This window comes from Artemia sp. Qi Xiang Cuo, chromosome 11, assembly GCF_049724085.1.
Source record: "Artemia sp. Qi Xiang Cuo chromosome 11, ASM4972408v1, whole genome shotgun sequence".
NCBI classification, from domain to species: Eukaryota; Metazoa; Arthropoda; class Branchiopoda; order Anostraca; family Artemiidae; genus Artemia; species Artemia sp. Qi Xiang Cuo.
This window is the reverse complement of record NC_142804.1, coordinates 58,899,164-58,922,250: the sequence shown is the minus strand read 5'-3', so window position 1 is coordinate 58,922,250 and position 23,087 is coordinate 58,899,164. Positions and strand designations below refer to the sequence as shown.

Genomic DNA, 23,087 nt, shown 5'->3' with positions numbered 1-23,087 from the left:
GGGTTCTCGAAGAATTTGTTTCGGAACCATACCAATTCTACGTCTACATGCAAAGAACCTCCGATATGCTTAGAGACAGTGATGCCAATCTAATGCTGTCATTTAGGCCTACTCATAAAGATTTTAATAGTTTTAAGTTAAGGACTAGGCACACGTCACTGACTTCGGGAACCGATTTCAGCAAGGGTGTTTTTCATGTCGAGTGATTATAATTAATGATGTTATGAGGCGGGGCTTAGCGACGTTTTTCGGTGATTAATCATCGTTAGTTGCGATTAATTTACGATAATCATTAAATACGATCAATTAAATGCCGAAAGCTCTAAATTCCTAGTAAATTCTTTGTCTAGAACATAATTAATGATGATTAATCACCAAAAAACGTCACTAAACCCCGCCTCTCAGCATCACTAATTACAATCACCTGACGTGGAATACACCTTTGCTGAAATCGGTTCTCGAATCAGCTACGTGTGCCGAGCCCTTTAACTGAAACTACAGAAATAGCTTTTAAGGATTTCATTTGCTATAGGTACTTTTTAAGAGCGCTTGATTTAAATGAAATAATTCATGAATAAAATTGAAGAAAAATAATCAAAAGGACATGGATCAAGAAGAGAAGAAAGGTTAGTCATATTTTAACTTACGAGGTTAGTTTTTTAAGGAAAATTTGATAATGAAATACATTATCTCCATTAAATATATTGTGGCATTCAAGCTCAAACAATTTATTTTGCTCCTGTTTCAACTTCCATAGGGTAGCCTAGTTTTCCTTTTTTTGGCAAGTGTAATAATTTTAAAATTTGTAAGTCAAATAAGCTGCTAGTATCTGTTTGTCTAGATACCTATTTTATAAATAAGCTGTAACAGCCCCAGCCTAGGCTATGCATTTTGCTGATTATAATCTAGGCTATGAATCTACAAACTAATTAATAATTATTAACCAGATTTAGTGTCTCTAAATTGAATCACCTTGGCTCAAGAATTTGTTGCTACAAAAGTGAATATTTTTGCTAGTCTTGGTGCAAAATTGATAAAAATAATTAAACAAAAGTGAAAAATATAATAAGTACACCCCAGCTACCTGTCACCTCTGAATTTTTAGATATAGAGTAATCCTGGTCTGTATACATTGTTTGTTGATTTGATTTTTTACTTAGCCTAGCCTAATACTCATCAACAGTTCCTTGATAATGCCAATCTGAAAAAAATATAGCTGCATCATCTTATCCAGCACAGTTAAAGAAAAATGTATCCTAGGCTAAACAACAAGTCACTGCCACATTTCAGACATATGATAACATAGGCTAGGCCTACCACAAGCAAGAGGGATAGGTGAAAACCACCTCCCTTTCTTCAAGGATAGGATCAAAAGACCATTCCCATTGAAAAATTAGAAATAGTTGCCTAAAAAACTTTTTTATCAGTTCTTCATCCCCCCTCCCAAGGGGAAATACTCTGATACTCTCACCATTAAGGATTGTGTCTATGTGCATTGATGCCTGACAATTCCCTGAAATAAAATATTGTGGCAATATAGAAGCACTTCTTTTCAAATACTGGTTGCAAATCCTTCTTCCTCCAATTTACAATATCAAACAGTTCAAATTCTTAGAAAAGTACCCTTTAAATATTTGTTCCTTGTTTTGTCCAATTTGAATATAACTTTGCTCTTAAAACCTAGCTCATTTCCATAAGAAACAGTTTTAAGTGTTTGTTTTTAAAAGTGTATTTAAGCATTATAATTTTTTTTCCTATGTTTACTTAGTATCATACTATTCCTTGTAGGTTTCTGCAGGAGGTTCAAAAGCTTTATGTGTTAGCTCATGTGCATACACTGCCACTTCAAAGGTTGTGTTCCCTCTCTTGTATTTATATTACTTTAGTATCCTCATTATAAAACAAAATGATTTACTTCTAAGACAGTCTGATGTACAAAAATCTGTTGTGTGTTTTTAATCACTATTGAAGAATAAAGCTTCCTATCAGCTTTGCCAACTCTTATTATTTAATTATAAACCTTGTAAAGTAGTTAGCTGTTTAGTGTTATGATGAAGAACAGCTTATTAATGGTATATTTGTCAGCAGTGAAAAGTTTAAGGATATAATCAGTGCAGGTCTTTCTTTCTCAATTTTGAATAAAAAGTAAGTGGAAAACTATATATTTTTTCTAGAATTTGCTGTGAAAAAAATTAATAGGATATCAGTTTTTATTTTGACTCTTCCTGTTTTTCTCCTGAAAAAGAAGACAAATATGAAAAAAGGTTGTTTTTTCATCCTAGCTGTTTTAATCTGTCTGTTAAAAGAGAATGGGCTTGATTAGTCCTAAATATTTTGAGAAGTAAACTGCTAACAAACATATTTACATAGATACTATGGAATATTCTGGAAATATAATTATTTTTTAATTTTTTAGACAAAATATTTATGCACAGAATACACAAACCATTCAGATTTGTGAGACCTGGAGTTGCTATACAGGTATTGTACTGTTAATCCTATTTTTATGTATTTTATATTATTTTGTCATTGTAGGATTTTGTCTTTAATATTCTTCCTCAACCCTAATGTCAAAGGTATAACCAAGGGGGTTGTAGGATCCAGACCTTATACCAAAATATAGGTAAGCTATATTTTGCTTCTTGTTTGACTTTTATTCTGTCATTCCAGCAGTTTATTTTCAGCTTTTTCAGCCATCTATCTTTTATCAACTTCTTTTTAGCCATCTACCTTTTTTCAACTGCTTTTTCAGCCATATCTAGTGTAAATTTGAAGTTCTAGGGGGGCAGCTGCCCCCCCTCTGTATGCCCATGGTAAAGAGCCATGCACCTTTCATGTAATATTTTCCCCCAACCTATTCACATTTAAGCAGTAGGGTGAACTTGGGTAAGTCCGACACTGGGGTAACTCTGTCACCCCTGTCTTATCTGATTCAGTGAAGACAGAAATCTGTGGTTCTGTACTTCATTTTCTTCCTTTGGCTTGGTACTTGACAACAGTGTTCAGTATTGCCGCCATTTTTAACCCCTCTTGTGGTGACGAAATTTTGAAATTTCGAGGAGCGGCATCTTTGCTGGCCACGAGGTGGGTAGTAATTTTTAACTGATAGTGCAGAAAAATAAAGAGAGGATGGAATGATTGTAAATAGCTGATGAGTTAATTGGATAGTTGAAGTATTTACTGTAATTTATTAATATTTTATCCTCAAGCCAGTCAGGAGATACAAGGGGTGTTGGACTTACCCCGGAAAACCCCCCGTTCGGGGTAACTCCGGCATGTCGGACTTGCCCCGTACAGGGTAAATTCCGACACGGGGGCCGGACTTTCCCCGTGTATACGATTGGCTAGTCTTTTGCAGTTCTAGCCTAGATCTCAGTGAATTGTATTTGTCAACTATTCCTTGATCCCAAGATCTTGACAAAAAGGAGCAATATTAACTGAAAAATGAAACTGGAAAAGAAGGATTATGCCAAAAATATACTTAACGTTATGAGAAAACCTTGAATAAATTCCTTTTTGATTTTAATTTGATCGAAGATACTTTTTTCAGATTTGAGTGTCTAAATTTTTTGCTTAAGATTTTGCTTTATTATTTTTACAATTTTATGTAATTTTCTTGCATCTTCCAGTTGTTTATTATGTTTTTTTCCAAAAATAAAGTTTTCAAGACATGAAAATTATATATACGAGTTTTTTTTAGTTTAGTTTATTCACTGTCTTGACCCAAGTCGATAGTGTGATGGAGTTTTATCAACTGCTTTTTCCAATCCATCTGCTTTTTCAGCCATATCTAATGTAAATTTGAAGGTCTAGAGGGGGGAGGGCAGCTGCCCCCTCGCTACACCCATGAAAATCAATACTATTATTAACAGCTAAATCTGTCAAAGCTGAAAGTAATTAGACATTGAAGAATCGCATTGTACCAAGTTAATATTAAACCTAGTATCGTCGGATTGCTTTCCAATGAAACACTAGATAACATCGGATTTTTGGTTCTAACAGAAAAACAAATGCATGGTAGACACGTTTAGGGGAATATATTTGAGTGCAAAGGGGGTTGGGGTCGAAAACACCAAAATACTGACTGTGATTGATATGAATTTTTTCTAAACTTTGTCAATCAGTAACAATATAGCTGAATTCACGAGTACCCATAGGGAATAAACACAATTTCTGATGTTTCTCAGGATGCAAAGGCCAACAATTTTCTCATGAGAGAAAATTTGTTGCTCCCCATCTTCAAGAGATTTCCCCTCCCCAACGAGGCCTAAAGTGGAAAATAAAAATTGTTTTTTTTAATGTGGTTTAGAACAAAAAAAAGGTAAAGTCTCTAACTGAGGCTCTAAATTTGTTTTCTGTAGATTTTGGCTAATAAAAAACCTTGATGAGGATATCTGATAAACTTGTATAGATATTTTTTAAAAAAAACGTTAAGTGTGGACAGCTTTTCCTGCTTCCAATTTTCCAGAAAACGGATAGTCTGGACGCGCTATAAGCTTGAATTTGTCAATATGGCTTGTCATTTCTTATACAATAGGTAAGCTTTACTATTGTTACTATAAACCTGCTTTTTTTTCAGATGCCACGTAAATACAACCAAAAAACCAATAAGGGGACAGGAGGACGATATACTGCTGAACAGCTTAAACAAGCCAAAGATGAAGTTCTATCATGTCGAATGTCTTTAAGAAAAGCTGCGAAATTTTATAACATACCGAGGACAACACTAATGGATCAGACAAAGAAGCAAAGGACTTTCCGTGAATCGCCCGCTGTTACTCTCGGGAGAGCTCCGGACCGACCTCCCGATGTTGAGAAGAGTATGGCAAATTTGCTGAAGGACTTGAAAAAGTGGGTTATGGGTCTTACCAAACACAATTTCCTAGACAAAGTGCAAAAATACGTCTGCATGAAAAAAATCAATACTTGTTACATAAACAACAAGCCAGGTGAGGACTGGCGGCTAGGGTTTAAGAAAAGAAACAACATCTCGCTTAAGAAACCTCCATCCAGATGCATGTTATTCAGCTACTAAGAAAGGATGGATGACTGCGGACCTTTTCTATAACTGGTTTAGAGATGTTTTCCTGCCTCAGGTGAAAGAAAAAGCACATCTTATTCTTGATGGCCATGGCTCTCATTTATCCTTGGCTCTTGCGAAGCTCGCTTCAGAGAAGAACGTTACCATCCTCAAGTTGCCAGCCCACGCATCCCATGTTTTGCAGCCCCTTGACAGGGTTATTTTCAAAGGGCTGAAATCATCCTATGAGCAGAAGCTCGTGAACTGGCAACGAGCACACCCAGGTGACAGCTTGTCACGACCAGGCCTCGTGAAAATTTTATGTCAGATCTGGGAGACTTACTTAACCCCTTCACTGATTCAAAAATCATTTCAAGCGACAGGAATTTACGATTCCGCTATTCCAGCACGTATGAACATCAACGTGGTCGACAACGCGAAGTTTGATCCAGCCAGGTTCAAACGATATGTTGAGAGTAAGAAATCAGAGAATCAGAATTTAACAAGAGTGACTACCAGGGTGAATACAGCAACTGAACAGATTACCATTTCGGTGTTGGTTAGTCCGAAGAAGAATCATACGCATGAAAAATCCTTTGAAGAACTTCTCTTGGACTCAGTACGTCGCCCTTCTCTTGATGCCTCAGCATCCGGGACATCTGGTAGGCAGAGAGTTGCCCGGAAAGCTGAAGTAATCACATCTGCAGAGGCTTTGAGAGTGCTTGAACAAAGAGAGAAAGAGAAAAAAGAAAAGCTAGAGAACAAAAAATGGAAAGTAAAAAAGAACACGTTCAAGCCAAAACTGAAAAAGAATAAGAAAGATGATCTTTCCAGTGAAGACTCTGACTTGGATGTCTCATCGGGTTCCTCAACTGACGAAATGGATATCTGTGATACTGTTGGCAGTGAGCATGAAGAGGAGGAGGAAAAGAAGCTAAACATACAGCTAAATGAGTACTATGCTGTAGCATATGATACCAAACGAGATCAACAAGGCTGGTATATCGGAAGGGTGCTTGATTTTCCCGATGAAAATCTTGTTCGTATAAAATATCTTCGCTGCCTGAGCCTAGCCGACTATTCATACGATTGGCCGAAAAAAGATGACATTGACGAAGAAAACTACATCTTTGCCGGACCATTGAGGCTCTCTGGAGCTGGTCCCTTCACTCTAACACCATTCCAAATTCGGCACATCATCAGCCTGTACAAGAAGCACATTAGTGCCTGCAAGTGATCAAAAGTTTGCTTTCTCGAATCTCTCTGATACTAATTGAAACTGCTTTTTTTTCCTATTATTTGAAGTATGTTGTTACCTTTTTCATATTTACAATAAACAATTTGAAAAAATACCTTTCTCAGAGACTTCTCCTATGTACGGGGTAAAACCAGCACTGTCGGAGTTACCCCATGATAAGCAGAAAGCTGATGTTCCGCTGTGATGTTCCTGCTTTTCCGTACATAGAGGGACCCTCTATCATGTCTTAGTGTGAAATAATTTTTATCTCTACTTACATAAGATTTACCTGGGAGGTGCCGGATTTACCCCCAGACTCGGGGTAAGTTCGGCCTCCCTGAGATGGGTTACTTTGGTGTAGCAACTCATGGAAACAACAAAACTTGGGGACTTTCTGGATTGTGCGGAATATTATTAGTATGATCAACAGCAACATCAAATAGTTTTTATTGTGGCAGAAACTCCAAAACAATCTTGGGACCAGATTAAGCTGAAAAAAACTCGATAAAGGGCCGGACTTACCCAAGTTCACCCTATGTCTCTATTTACAGTTAAGTTAGCCAGCAAAATACACTGTGTTGCCAGGTTATGTGAGCAATCTATTTAGATATCTTGGGAATTGTTTAGGGTAGTGGTTCTCAAACTTATTAAGGCACTATACCCCTTTTTACCCATAAAACATTTTAGGTACCCCTTCTCAGTTACTGTTACTAAGTAAACTATAGCTAAAATATAAATAAAATTGCCAGTCTAAGAGCTAAAGAGTTGTTTTATTTTTTGTTGGCTGGCTGTGTACCTCCTAAAAATTTGTGCATGCCCCAAAGGGGTATGCATACAACAGTTTGAGAGCCACTGGCTTAGGGGATCAAATTTAAACTTGAGGAGGCTAAGTAAACTCTCTTTCCCCCTACAGCATATGATAGTTTAAATTCCATTCTCTAGGTAGTGTAGATTTGCTATTTTACTGATCAGTATATGCATTGTGTCTTCCCATTGACCTCTATCCCCTTCCCTAAAGTCAACATTTAAGGTCAACTTGTTGCTCCCTATCAACACTCCTTTAAAAGTTCAAATTTATTCCCAAGACATTGTAGATAACTTGATGACTCAGGTGCACATAGTGTCTTTTGATCTACTTGGGTATGCATTTTGTTTCCAGAGTATACCCTTGGGAAAACCTCCTAACATTTGCCTAGTGAACAATCCCAAAAATTTCTTGCTGATTGGCAAACCAGCACCAAACACTGCTGTCTTCTCTGCTAGAACCTGTCTGTGAACAATGTGTAATCTCCATAATTTTGGGCCATTGCTTCTAGGGCTGTTGGGGTGATGCCAACCCCAGAGGCATGGTTATTAGAACTTTGGATTTTTTGAACAAATTGACTATCTATGATATCATTGGGCAGTAAGGCTGTAGAAAAAGGCATGTGAAGGAGGCTGTCTGCCCTTTATTCACTTACAACCCTCAAAAAAACAATAATAATAATCTATTTTTGACCCACTAGCATTATAAAAAAGTGGAGTAACAAAAGAAAATTAAAGGAAAATACATACAAAACAAAACACATGCAAAACAATATCAGTATAAAAAACTACAAATGCAAATCAGAACAATTGCACAAGAGGATGAAAAGGACCACTTGCAGGCCTCATCTTTTAACTTGGAGTCCAACTTATAATATGACGTCAATATATCAGTTGCATTAAACATTTGAATAATCTTATGGTTTCTATACCAACAAGGCAAATACAAAAGATATTTACAATAACAGAAATACAAAACTCTAATAATCCTGCATATCACTAGTATTAAAAAATGGGTGCAAACCTGATAGAAAAAGAGTGGAATGGTTGCAATATGTTGAATAGAGTTTAGCCAATGCATTACAAGCATGTTAGCTATGATTTGGGACAATTTTGGCATAACCTGCTTATATAAGATAAATGTTTTTACTTTTATAACTTTAATAAATCAAACAATATTAACATTTTGATTACTAAATATCATTATATGTATAGTAAACTGACAATGCACATTAATTTGTATTTTTTTTCAGTAGCCTAAAGTGCAAATTATGTTCTGGCCTTGGGAAGGCATAGGGGTTTTGAGCCCAACTTATGTTAATTTCTGCTCGTTTTGAGTTTGAATCGGTTATTTATTGCAATTTCTGTTTGTTTTGGGTTTCATTTATTCATCAATGCTGATTTGTGGTAGTTCCACGCTGGGTAGATTTTTTGATTTTATTTTTGTTCATTTTTTGTTTAATGGAGTTCTTTACTTTTCTTTGAAAAACTTATTTTGTGGAAAAGTTTTTTTTTAATTAATTTCCATTTGTTTTATATTGACAAAGTCTTTTCAGGGAAAAAGAAAATAATACTTTAATTCTTTTTGTTTTTTAAAGACTTTATAGTTAGGCCTGCTATTTGTATATTGGAAAAAATTTTTCAACAATTTTTAACACCATATACCCTTTTAGATATCTGGTCACAAATAGTAGTTCTTAATTTAGTTACATACCTCCCCTAGTTGACCTAAAATGGAAAACTTGATACCATTTGCAAAAAAATCTGTTTACTTGCTTTGATAGCTTGGATATACTTATGCTGTTTTGATTTGGTAATCACTTTTGACTATTAAAAAGGGCACTAGGCCTTTTGATTTCCAATCGAATGAACCGTTTTTGAGTTTCTATGACAATGCTTTCTATAAACACCTTATATGCCCCCAGGGCATAAATTACAGCCCTTACCCTAAGGGCTGTGAGGGTGGTTGTCTTCCTCTAAGACCGAATTTCCAAAGCTTTCAACTACGGTAAACAAAATGGCTATCTCAGAATTTTGATTGGATGTGTCAGGGAAAATGGTGGGTGTGAGAGGGGCATTAATTGCTCTCCAATCACTTTCAACTATTAAAAAAGGCAGTAGCTGTTTCAATTTCCAATCAAATGAGCCCTTTTGAAGTTTCTATGACAACGCTTTCAATAAAAACATTATATGTCCCCAGGGCATAATTTACAACCCTTGCCCTGGGAGGGGGGTTCATCCTCACAGACCTAATTTCCAGCACTTTTAACTACGTTGAACAAAATGGCTATCTTAAAATTTTGATTGGATGTGTTTAAGGAAATGGTGGACGTGAGAGGGGGGATAGCTGCCCTCCAATCACTTTCAACTATTAAAAAGGGCACTAGCCCTTTGAATTTCTAATCGAAAGAGCCTTTTTTGAAGTTTCTACGACAACACTTTCTATAAAAATCTTATATGCCCCCAGGGCACAACTTACAACCCTTGCCCTGAGGGCTGTGGGTGAGTCTCTTCCTCAAAAATTTAATTTCTTTCTGGAAATCAACTACGCTGAACAAAATGGCTGTCTCAAAATTTTGATTGGATGTGTTTCGGGAAATGGTGGGTGTGGAAGGGGTATTAGTTGCCTTCCAATCACTTTCGACTATTAAAAAGGGCAGTAGCCATTTTAATATCCAATTGCATGAGCCCTTTTTAAGTTTCTAAGACAACTCTTTCTATAAAAACTTTATCTGCCCCCAGGGCATAACTTACAACCCTGGCCCTGAGGGCTGTGGGGGGCTGTCATCCTCAAAGACCTAATTTTCAGAACTTTTAACTATGTTGAACAAAATGGCTATCTTAAAATTTTGATTGGATGCGTTTGAGGTAATGGTGGGCGTGAGAGGGAAGTTATTTGCCTTTCAATCACTTTTGACTATGAAAAAGGGCAATAAGCCTTTGATTTGCTAATCGAACGAGCCTATTTTCAAGGTTCTATGACAACACCTTCAATTAAAACCTTATATGCCCCCAAGGCACAACTTACAACTCTTACCCCGAGGGGTGTGGGGGAGTGTCTTCTTCAAAAACATAATTTCTTTCTGGAAATCAACTATACTGAACAAAATGGCTATCTCAAAATGTTGATTGGATGTGTTTCGGGAAATGGTGGGTGTGGAAGGGGTGTTAGTTGCCTTCCATTCACTTTTGACTATTAAAAGGAGCACAAACCACTCCAATTTCCAGTTGAATGAGCCCTTTTCGCATTTCCTTCGATAATTTATTCGACACGAAGGGCCATGGTCTAAAGGAAAAAATAATAAATAATACATTGTGCCCACACCATTCTTTTATGCCCCCAGGGTATAATTTAAAACCCTTTCCCTGAGGGTTGTGGGGGAGTGACCTTTTCAAAAACCTATTTCCTATCTGGAAATCATCTACGCTGAACAAAATGGCCATCTCAAAATTTTGATTGGATGTGTGTCGGAAAATGGTGGGCGTGGAAGGGGTGTTAGTTGCCTTCCAGTCACTTTCGACTATTAAAAAGGGCACAAGCCACTCCAATTTCCAATTGAATGAGTCCTTTTCGAAGTTTCTATGACAACTTCTTTGATACGAAGTGCCCTGGTCTAAAAGGAAAAAAAATACATTGTGCCAACATTGTTCTTATATGCCCCCAGGGCATAACTTAAAACCCTTGCCCTGAGGGTTTTGGGGGAGTGACCTCCTTAAAAACCTATTTTCTATCTGGAAATCAACTGCGCTGGTCAAAATGGCTATCTCAAAATTCTGATTGGATGTGTTTGGGGAATGATGGACGTTGGGGGGGGGGGGGGGCTAGTTGCCCTCCAATCGTTTTTGACTATTAAAAAGGGCACTTGCCACTCCAATTTTCAATCGAATGAGCCCTTTTCGAAGTTTCTACGACAACTCCTTCGATACGAAGTGCCCTGGTCTAAAACCAAGAAAAAAAAAATAATACTTTGTGCCAACATCGTTCTTTACTTAGGCAGAGCTATTGCGCTGCCTACGATAATCATCAGTAATCAGTAAAGCATTAACTGGTTTATGGTCGGACCTTAAGAGTGAAGCTTTAACTGGGCAATGGGATGGAGCGGATAATTTTTGGGGAGGACTATTTATTACAGGATTATTTTTGCATGTGGGAACTGTCAAACCAGAGTCACACTGATAGGGGAGCCAGGGGGATAAAGTGCAAGGAATGGGGGAAAGGTTTCCTGGTGATCCAAGAATAAGTCAAATTGGGAGTGTTCTTTATATGGGGGAATGGGAAGGCAAGATGATGGCGAGAGAGAGAAGTATGGGGGAGGGTGTCTGAGAAAGGAGGAGTTGGGTTTATTTTCGCCAATAACGGGTGGACGCCAGAACCAGCCTGTAACTTCTTGGACGCACTTAGAGGAACGGAGTCGATAGGAAGTGGATTTTTGGGAGGAATGCGAGTGAAGGGGGGGGGATAAACCAAATTGAGTCCAGTGATTTTGGGGCTTGGGTTGATTGGACATGCGTAAGTACTTGTGGCGGAGTATTGTTTCGAGGTATGGATTCCTGGGGTACACTGTACTGCATCGGGTATGCTGGGGGATAAGGATGAGAGTCGAATGAAACACGATCTCGGAGAGGAGGGGGTCATGAATACTCTCGGTGCCGCCCTAAAAAAGGTCTGGTTTTAAACCCACCCTCCATCCCTGATGATACACAACTTATCAATACAAGATAAAAAGGAACACAGGTCAACATGATAAAAAATACACTTATCAAACATACAGATTCCCGAAATCAAATGACAACAAATATGTAGAAACTTGCATTGTTTGCAAAACTTGCAGAAACCACTATTAAAATGATTACATATAGAATTTTCCTTTCTGCTTATTTTTACATTTCTTTTCCTGTTATTCTTCACTTTTGTATTTTTTTTCCAAAAATAATAAGTATATCATCGTCTGGTAATGACTTTTCAATAACCTTGCTATTTCTTTCATTTATTTCATTATCGCCTGATAATTTATGTAAGAAACCGGAACACACCAAAGATCACCAAAGATGGCTAGTAGTTGTCTTTGCTGAAGTGTCTATACTTCAATACTTCTTATTTCTATCTGATATTTTTCCTAACAGGCATTTTTCTAATTGTCTAAAACAGCTGCTTTTGTTTCTAAAATAGTTAGTTTTTTCTAACTTTTTGTTTGGCTGGGAAAAATCATTGATTTCAAAATATCTCGGACTTACCTGCTTAGGAAACAAAATCGCCAGCACTAAAAAAACAAAACAAAAACAAAAACGAGTTTTCTTGATTACAGAATCTTGACTACAAAATATATTTGGCTTACCTGCTTTGACCACAAATTGTTTTCCTTAAGAAAAAAAATTGAAATATTATTTTAGTAACTGTTTGGTCTTTGGCTAATTTATGAGAAATGTTTTCTCTCTTAACTTGAAGTCACAATGATTTCGGGTGTTTTTATATCCTATGCTTTCATGTATACTTATATGATTTTCGATCCCAGTATGCAGTGAGTTTTTTGCTGCTGTTGACAACTTTATAGTGCTTGATGTCAAAGATCCAGATGGAAAAACATAAAACAATATATGGCTTTGGTGTGTAGTTTCCTGTTATCAAGATACCCCATATGTGTTTGGCATATGGATGACGTTTAAAATACTTTTTCCTTATTGATAAAATCCTTACTTCCTCCTTTCACAGTATGCTAAATTTGGATGAAAAAGTAAAAACAAAAACAAAAGAAAAAAAGGACAATAACTGCACAAAAAAGACTCATCAGAGCAAAAATCTGATAGGTTTTTGGCATCACAATCATACTTAGTCAGAGGCTACATTGGATGTGCTCTTTCCGTCTTCTTAAAGACAGAAAGCGATTAACCTGAACTGTGTGGGATTGGACGAAGGATGACCCTAATCTATTCAGCAAGACCAGTTACAGAAGGGGGTTGGTAGATCTTCACCAACCTCAGTGTGAAGTACAAACTAATGTGGGAGTCTTGGCTTGTCCTGACATCTGTAAACAGAAAGGTTGGCCCTAAATTCTTCTTATAAACACATATGTCGCAGGGGGATATGGGATTCCAACCAAAGTTGGTAGAAAGCAGGAGTTCTGGTCTTTGTTTTTTTTTTTTTTTTTTTTTTTTTTTTTGGATACAATTAAAAATTTGCTAAACAGAGGCCAAATGATTTCGTATTATTTCTTTTTTGGGCATGAAAATAATTTGACCACTGTTGATGAATTGGTACCTAGATTCTTGTTTTCTGGATACATGTCAGATGATTTTATCCTATATCGAATAAACTTGACTCGGGCTAGCAGCTAGTATGATCGTTTAACATTGTTTTTACCTTATGGAAACCAATCTGGCCTACGGGGGAGGACTGAAGGGTACTTCGATTCTAGTCATAAGAGGATCTACTAAAAGTAGTTGTTGGATATCAACCAGATTAGTTCAGAAATGACAGTTAATGCTCTAGTTATCGTTTTTGGAATGCAAGATTGATTCGACCTTTGTGGGAAGGTGGAGAGGGAGAGATATAAACTTTCATCAGAAGCACGTCTATCAGAAAGGGAGATTGGATCCCAGTAACCTTGGTGGACGTAAGAGCTAGGCTTATAGTTATTCCTTTTATATTCTGCACCTCATCTTACATCTTTATTTTCTTACTTCTTTTTCTTACATCTTGCTTCTTTATTTGTAGCCCGGTAAAAAGTTATTGTGTCTGTTTTTTTAAAAAATGTACCAATGGGTTTATTTAAAAAAAATATATGTATGCATCATTAATTCCCTGAATCACTGATTGTGCAGGGGAAAACCCTTCTAATAAATCAAAAAACCAAAAACCAAAAAAAAGAGAAAAAAAAGAAATAGAAATAGAAAAAAAAAAAAAAAAAAAAAAAAATAATTAGAGCTCAACTTACGGGACCCCAAAACCAACGAACCTCCAAACAACACCCAACAAAATTATAATAATTATAATCATATTCAGCTCAACTAAACCCTCCTCAAAAACAAAACTTAAGTGGCGTGGAATAATCCATTCAAAATATACACATCAAAACAATGGTTCTTTAGGGACTTACGAAAATCCTGCAAACCCCCAACATTCCTCAAATCCTCTGGCAAACTCTCCCAAACTAACGGAACAACATGGCGAATTGAAAACCTAGACCTAGACGTGACCATAGCTGGTCTTCGCACCAACTGAGAAGATCGTGTCAAATGATTGTGAATAGTAGACGCAAGACTAAACATTCCTGAAAAACATGATGGTAACTCCGATGCTAAATATTTAAACATAAACAGAGCATTATAGAATACACATATTCCTGCCAACGGTAGAATTTTATACTCGCGGGAAAGATGCCTCACCGATACAGATAGGTCAATTTGATTACCATAAAGAACTCTAATTGCCATATTCTGTGTTACGCAGAGCGGATGGAGGTGAGTTACGAATGTTTTCGACCAAACCATACAACAGTAAATGAGATATGGGTGAACCATAGAAAAATACAACATTCTCAGAATTTCACACGGAAAAAGATACCTAAGTTTACGCATAGTACCAATATTACGAAACAATTTGCTGTTAACAGATGCAATATGGTCTTTAAAACTAAGGCTTTCATCAATTATAACACCAAGGTATCTAGTACTAGTAGATCTTACAATAGTATGGTGCCCTACTTCTATACTATTAATCCATGGATAATGTACAGTAATTCTACCATAAATCAAAAGATTCGACTTATTATGATTCAGTTTCAATTTATTTACTCGCATCCATTTTTCAATCGAAGAAATACCTTGTTTCAATATAGTCATCAACTCATTTTCAGTTCTAGCAGCTACAGTGAAATGGGCATCATCAACAAAACATGGTAGAATTCCCTTAGTACCGTAAGTATCAAGGTCTAAAGAACAAGACACATTACTTGAAGCTATACAAAGGTAATTAATATTTTCGTAATGCCAGAGTAGCTGACTGAAACTAGGTCAGTTAGGCTTACTACCCAAAAAAAAAAAAAATCATATATACTGTCTTTGATTTCAGAAGAAGAAGAAACTAATTATTTTCTTACAGCTCAATCAACCACCAAGACTAGTACAGTCAAATTTTCCGGGATTGATTCGACACAGGACTCCAATCACAGTTGTACAAGCTGCAAGAGTTTCACCTTCTGCTGGAGTTCATGCTCAATCAAAAGTAAAAGATTCAGCATTCATTGATGGAAACGGAAGCATTTCAAAAACATTAACACAATTTCTAAATATTGAAACACCCAAATTATCTGAGGCAGTCGGTAATGATTTAAATTCGCGGCCCTTTATTGTTCAAAGGTCTGTGCCGAAGTTTATATCGCCTAAACCTGGATTGTTAAAGATGCCTCCATCAAAAAGTGCTATATCATTGGTAAGCTATTATTTTTGTACATGCACTACATACCTGTAGATAAAATGATATTGATGCATATCCTCATCATTTTTGCTGTCCTATCTTTAAAGCGTCTGAAAAGAGACCTTAGCTTTATGCTGTAGGTATAACCACACAAGGGGAGGAGTAGGGAGAAATGTTTTCCCAAGAGATGGGCCGTGAGGTTCCCTCCTCCTCCTTTGAAAATTGAAGTGCAGTGGCGAAAAAATGCTTGTTTTGTTTTTTTATCCCACCATATAGGAGAATTCATTGGTACTATCCACAAAGGTTTATGTGTGTGTGTACCTCTGAGCATAGCACACTGTACTGAGCAGGAGAAGGGGCATGGAAGAGAGGGTTTTAGGGGGACAAAAAAGGCTTTTACTAAAGCTATTGTCAATTATCGTGTACTTATTAAAAATTTGCACTGGTTTCACTGCCTCAGAGTGTCACAAAATAAAAAATAAAAAATAGGTCTTTTGAAATGATGGAAAAGAGTAGCATTAAAATTTAAAACTAACTGTAATTACGTCATATGTGAGTTTTACAGTGCTCCTCCCCCATACTTCTGTTTTATTCTTTTACTCTATTCATTTTCATCCAATTATAAATTCACATTTTGTATATAGTATATTTCATGCTTTTACTAGAACTTTGTGTTTATTAAGCGCTTTGTTAAATACATTTATGAATTTACTAGGTATTTTATTATAATTTTAATCATAACAGCAATGAAATGTTTATAGGTAGATTGTTCCAGGAAAGAGTATTTCGTTCCAGTTTCTTTTCTTAAAACTGTACATTTATTTGCATCTATTGTGTGCCATAACAAATAAGGTCTGCATAAACATTTTAAAAAGAAATAAATAAAAAAGAAGCTCCATGGATCTTATAAAGTTTCTCTAAAATTGGTTCTCGCTATAGCAAAAGCATAAGCATATTTTGAGTTTTTTCAGTTGTCCTTTTTCTTTTTCTTTTGTACGCTTTGCAGTCTTGTTTTTTATGTTTTATTCATATTCAAGCTCTCTAGCAAAATACATCTACTGGGGAAAGTTGAGGGTTTCAGAACTCCTTGGGGTATCGCAAGATTTTTGAGGCTAAGAAAAAAATGTGTCTAAGACGGAATATTGTGGAGAGGGTCTGTTAAGATGTATACTTGTTAATGTCGAGATAGATCGTTTGTTTATTTTTTTTTATACAGACAGATCATTTTTCTATTATATATTTTCTTTTATACTATTCTGAAAAAATGAGTATGAATGAAATAAGGCCATTCCTGATAACTGTTCTGTGTCAATTGTATATGGGATAATAAAGTCCAAATCAATTAACTAAAACTATAGCATTAATAAAGGAGTAAAAAGCTTAAAAAATAGAATCAAATGATCCAAACTAGATAGTTTTGAAAAATGAAAATGCATCCTGAAACTTGCATAACTGAACCATTTTTTTCTGTATTCAAGAAATCTGTCAGCACAAATGTTGGGGGTGCTTCGATGGCACTTCGGAAGGTTATTATTAAAGGGGCCAACGGTGAACCAAGACTCGTCTACCAGCATGTTAGAGAAGACCAAAAGGTAATTTTGAAGGAGTAGAATGAGTTATTTTTGCTTTGTATTCCTTTTTTAATCCTAATGGCGACATGCACTGTGTTTCGTGTCAGAGTCAATATTCGAAGGGAAAAACCAACTTGAAGTAAATTGAAAGTAATGCTTTTTTGTTCTGTTAAAGACAGAGGTTGTCGTTCATATTGATTTAATTGTAGATGCACAGTCGCTAATAAAACCCCCAAAAAATTTTACTCTACCAATGCTAAATTTGTGTTATGGATTCATTTTACTTTTATCAAACAGTTTGTGGTAACGAACCGTAAGTAAGACGCAATAGTAACCGAAACTCTAAAAAACTCTAAATTTTGATACCAATAGATACATCAAAAGAATCAGATTTTAATGCTGATTTCAAATATACAAGTTTCATCAAGTTTAATATTACCCATCAAAAGCTACGCGCCTGTGAAAATTTGCATCATTTTCGAAAAAAGGAGGAAACATCCCCTAAAAGTCATAGAACCTCAATGAAAATTACACCATCAGATTCAGCGTATCAGAGAACCCTGCTGTAGAGGTTTAAAGCCTCCTATCTTCAAAAATGTGGAATTTTGTATTTTTTCCAAGAAGAAAGATCACAGATGCGTGTTTATTTTATTTTTTTTTTCAGGAGTGATTGTATCGACCCAGTGGTCCTAGAATATCTTGGGAGGGCTCATTCGAATGGAAATTAAAAGTTCTTGTGTCCTTTTTAAGTGACAAAAAAATGGAGGGCAACTAGGCCCCCTCCCGCGCTCGTTTTTTTCCCAAAGTCACCTGATCAAAATTTTGAGATATCCATTTTGTTCAGAATGGTTGAAAAATATAATAACTATGTCTTTGAGATGGCTTAATCCCCCACAGTCCCCAGGCTGCAAGTTATGAACTTTGCCCAATGTTTACATATAGTATTAGGTATTGGGAAGTATACAGACGTTTTCGGGGGGATTTTTTCTGTTAGTTTGGGGGGGGGGGGTCGGGGGTTACATGGGAGGATCTTTCCACGGAGGAAGTTTTCAAGGGGGAATGGAAATTGTTATGAAGGGGGCGCCGAATTTCCCAGCATTATTTAACAAAACGATCAGTAATTAAATAACAAAAACAAGTTTTCAACTGAAAATCTTTTCAACTCAAAACTTTTCGACATCAAAACTTAAGACGAACAGAAACTATTACGTATATCATTTGGTTCGCCCCCTAGTCAATACTTCGCTCTTTACGCTAATTTTTCTTTGAGTACTTTCATAAGAGCTATTTATTCTAATTAACGGCCTTTGTGATTAAGGGGTCATTCTTAAAGGATTGGAAAAAAATTCGAACTTTAGCGTAAAGAGCGAGGTGTTGACTAGGGGGCAAACCCCCTTATATACATAATAAAAATATACGAATATAGAAGTTCGTTGCGTAAGTTAATTCGTGATTTGCGTATATTTATTACTAATAAAAACATTCGTAAATAAAATTAAACTACTTTCAAGAAAGCTATTTAGCCAAAAAAGTAAAATTAACATGCAAATTTCGTTTTAATTATTCATGTAAGGTGAGCCAAATCCAAAACCTGCATTAATTTAAAAACGTTCAGAAATTAAATAAAAAAACAAGTTTTTTAACTGAAAGTAAGGAGCGACATTAAAACTTAAAACGAACAGAGATTATTCCGTATATGAAAGGGGCTGTCCCCTCCTCAACGCCTTGCTCTTTACGCTAAAGTTTGACTCTTTCTCACAAACTCTATTTAAAAAAAAAAAAACAGCAAAGAACAGAACTTTAAATGGTAAAAATCTGAATATTTCGACTGCAAGTCCGGGAGCCTTTATCAATTGGGAAAAAAAGAAAAAAAATTAAGTTAGATTATCGAAAGAAAAAGACAAAAGAACACAAGAGAAAAAAACAAAAAACTAACCAATATATAAAACTCAAATCTTAATAATTTCCAAAATTCTGCAAAACTATAAATATCTGAATAATCACAGAAAAGACAAACGAATGTCTCTAGTACACCAGATATTTCTCCTCTATAAATTTAGATTGGTAAATGAGATTTAGCGAAAATAAAATGGTATATTTATTTGAAAGAATTTACTTGAATTGAAAGAATTTATATTTATTTGAGATAAATATTCAGATTTATATTGTTTAAAGTGTTTTTTTTTCTTTTGTTTTGTTCCACTGTTTTATTTAAGTTATACCCGATTTTTCTCTCTTTAATTTGTAATTTTAATTGGTAGATAAATATGCCCCTTAAATTTTATTGAGAAGGGAGATTAGGTAGTTGCTGCAGCCAGGGGTCTCTGCATATCAAGAAAAACAATGTATTGATTTAATTAGTCAGAAGCATCATTGGCAACAGGAACGGTACTGCAAAGGAATTCAAGCTCTGATATGCCTCATATAACTTCATCAATGACTGAAAAGCTTTTGAACCATGAATTGATGTTAGATCATCATGCAAGCATCATTCAGCTAGAAAACTCCAGAATGTTGCTAAAGGACGATTTTTTCCCAGCAGTATAAGGGTTTGTCAAGTTGGTGTACTGCAGCATTGAACAAGAACAGAGAGCAGTGACAAGAAGAATCGAGATTGTACGTCTGAAAGTTAGAACAATTTGATGCTTCCGGTTGCTCAGTGAAGGCTTAGCGAGTATCCGTCGTTCAGGAATAGCATTCTGATATGACTTGGGATTTATTTTTAAGGGTATTCAACCTCCCAAAAGTGTGGAGCTGTAAATAAGTGGAAGGGAAATCAGAGAAGGGTTGACCCTACTTTTGCAAGTTTTTAGCTGTGAAATCAAAGGAATTATATTAACGTTTTAGAAGAACAATTTCTTAATTTTGAGACTTTTATCGCTATGACTGATTCACAGATGACGTTTCAGACCCTCAAGGCCAAAGCCACAGATATGTTTTTTTGGTAAACATAATGCTAACATTTTCAGTAGCCGGATCGTTCCCATGACCTTAACTCTCTTTAAAGAGCCAGTGTATTATGAAAAGAAGATTAAAGAGACCTGATACAGCAACCAACGATCTTAAAACTTGCTGAAGAAACTTCGGGTGATCAATTGAACCTAGATTGTCAACCTTACCTTCATCGGTAAACGAAGATGGAGATAAAAATGATAATGAAAATGAAAATGATATTTATTATAAAGATATGTCACACAGTTTCGTGAAACTCCATCAAGAAGACACTTAAGTATTGTTTACTTAGTTGCATATTGAAGATTTGGGCTATGTTTTGCAACTTAAAAAATATTCCAAATCTTAAGCCATTTAGTTCGTAGAAGCTGGTATAGTAAAATCCAACTGAAACCCACTAGGTGTGCAAACTATAAACCAGTCAATTTAAAGGTGCTTCAGTAGCGTTTTTTTTGGGGTGGGGGGGGTGTACAGAGGGGGCACTTGCTTTGGGTGCAGAAATTCTAGGGATGTGAAATTTTAAATAAATACTCTCACGGTTATAACTACTACTACTAACAATTCACCGCAGTACCAAGCTGTCTGATGCCAAAATAGCTGCGCACGCTCCTCTTCCATCCTAATCTATTCAAAGCCTCCCTCTTTACACCCTCCCAGCAAATTCCCGTTTCCCTTAAATCTTTCTTTATGACATCCTTCCACCCCAACCGCGGACGACCTGCTTTCTGTTTAGCCCTTGACGGTTGGCCGAAAAGGACAATCATTGGTTATCTATCATCCTTCATCCGCAGAACGTGCCCAAGCTATCTCAACCTTTCTCTCAGTATAGCCTCAGAAAGCAGGATTGAACTGCACTTTCGTAAAGCCTACTTTTTGAAAAACGGTCAGTCAGCCTGGTACCCAGAACAATCCATGGGCAATTTCTCTGGAAAACATCTAGCGAATCTTCATCCGCTTTTCGGAGCGCCCATGCTTCAGGGCCATGTTTGGCCACTGTCATCATTATAACTTCTAATATTCTAATCTTGGTTTGCAGACTTACCTTCCTATTCTTCCAAACTTTTTTTTAACTTAGAGAAAACACCCTGAGCCTTGGCTGTTCTACTTTTAACATCTTCACTGCTCTCACCGTTTTTACTAATAATACTACCAAGGTAAGTGAAGCTGCCCACCTGATCAATCTTTTCGTTACCCAACTGCACCTTTTCATCTTCACTTATTCCTAGCCGTAGCGACTTAGTCTTCTTAACATTAATTTTCAAACCTATTCTAGCACCCTGAAGTCGAAAAGTCTCTAAAAGTTCATTCATTTTGCTCACACTTTCATCTAGGATGCTTAAATTATCAGCATAATCTAAGTCCAGTAGAGTTTTTCCTCCCCCATTTGATTCCGTGTCTTCCCATTGCCTTTCCTGTGCTTTTTAAGGGAAAGTCCATCAAATGATCTATAAAGGGGAATAGAACCCAACCCTGCTTAACTCCTGATTTAATACGAAACCAACTGCTAACTTCATTTTCTACCACGGTTATAATCATTTTGTAATTTTTGAAATTTTTATTTTTATTAAAAGCAAGTAGGGGGTGCAGGTAATAAATGAAAGTAATTATTATATTATTAATTAATTAATAAAATGAAAACAAATAAAAAATAATTGTAATAATTATATTCAGGTATCAATAATAAAAAATATCAATTAATTAATAAAATAAGAATAAATTCAACAATAAAAATTAATTAAAAATAACTAAATTAACATGATAATAATTAAAAAATATGTTATTGATTTTAAACGAATAAATTCATTTATTGAAAATAAATGAATAAATTGAAATTTTTTAATAAATACTATTTCGCTAAAATTTGGCCTGTGAATTTTTGGGGGGATAGGGGGGGAGGGGGCACTAATCAAGATTTTGTCCCTGGCGCAAGAGAGGCCGGAACTGCCGGTACTTGTCTATTATATAAAACACACTCGAGAAATGAGGTTTGGTCACAATGAAATATGATAAAAATAGACTACTTGATTAGCAAAATTGTGGAGGTCATTTGTGAATTATTAAATTGGGAGCTTTGGCGTCGGCTGACCGTCTTGAAGAAAAAGAAAAGTTCATTATTAACATGCTCCTTGATCTAGTTTACTTTAGTTAATTATTAACGTGATTCTTCTGTACACCGGTTAGTTAGCTTTGACTAATGATAGAATATAGTGTCTCACCATGGATGTTCTATAATCATTTCAGATTGTTGGAAAGGCTACAACACAACTGATCTGGAACGAACATGTTTCACTCATTTGAAAGTAAACCACAAAAATAATTTTGTCGACCCAGAAACGAGTGCCTCTACCCTAAAAGTAGAGAGGATGCGGGGTTCCGCAAAGTGGAGGAACAAACGGCACCTAGTTACATCCCGCCATCATTTACATTCATACTTACTACTACTACTACTAACAACTCATCGCAGCACCAAGCCGCCTGAGGCCAACACAGCTACGCACGCTCCTCCTCCACCCCAATCTATTCAAAGCCTCCCTTTTTCCACCCGCCCACGAAGTTCCATTTCCTTTAAATCTTTCTTTAGACCTCTTCCCACCCTAGACGGGGACAACCTGCTTTCCGTTTAGCCCTAGCTGGTTGGCCGAAAAGAACAATCGTTGGCAATCTTTTATACTTCATCCACACAACATGCCCTAACCACCTCAACCTTTCTTTCATTAGAGACCTTGAGAACGGTTATTGAACCACATTTTTCGTATAGCCTATTGCTTGAAATATGTTCAGTCAGCCGGGTATTCAGAACAATCCTTAAGCAATTTCTCTGGAAAACATCTAGCAAATCTTCATCCGCTTTTCGGAGCGTCCATGCTTCAGAGCCATATTTGACCACTGTCATATAGATTACATTTCTAGTAGAGGACATTTCTGCGTTCTGGGAGCATATTTCATAGTTGTAGTTTTCACAATTTTGCTAATAATGTATTCTATTTTCATCATGTTTTTTTTTTTTCACTAGATTAAATAGGTTTGGCTTGGTTAAAATAGGTTTGTTTAGGTTATGTATTTAATATATGCTATGCTTTCCCCCCTCCT

At 36.1% G+C, this 23,087-nt stretch overlaps 1 protein-coding gene across 1 annotated transcript in view; it reads left to right on the top strand.

The window, feature by feature from the left end:
* The first annotated feature begins 567 nt into the window (after positions 1 to 567).
* Positions 568 to 23,087, top strand: part of l(3)mbt (lethal (3) malignant brain tumor) — a 194,271-nt gene continuing 171,751 nt past the window's right edge. The window contains exons 1-4 of the mRNA XM_089096530.1: positions 568 to 626; positions 2,417 to 2,481; positions 15,160 to 15,489; positions 16,953 to 17,066. Coding sequence (XP_088952656.1) covers positions 605 to 626; positions 2,417 to 2,481; positions 15,160 to 15,489; positions 16,953 to 17,066 — 531 coding nt within the window. The 5' untranslated portion in view covers positions 568 to 604. The remainder of the gene's footprint in view (positions 627 to 2,416; positions 2,482 to 15,159; positions 15,490 to 16,952; positions 17,067 to 23,087) is intronic.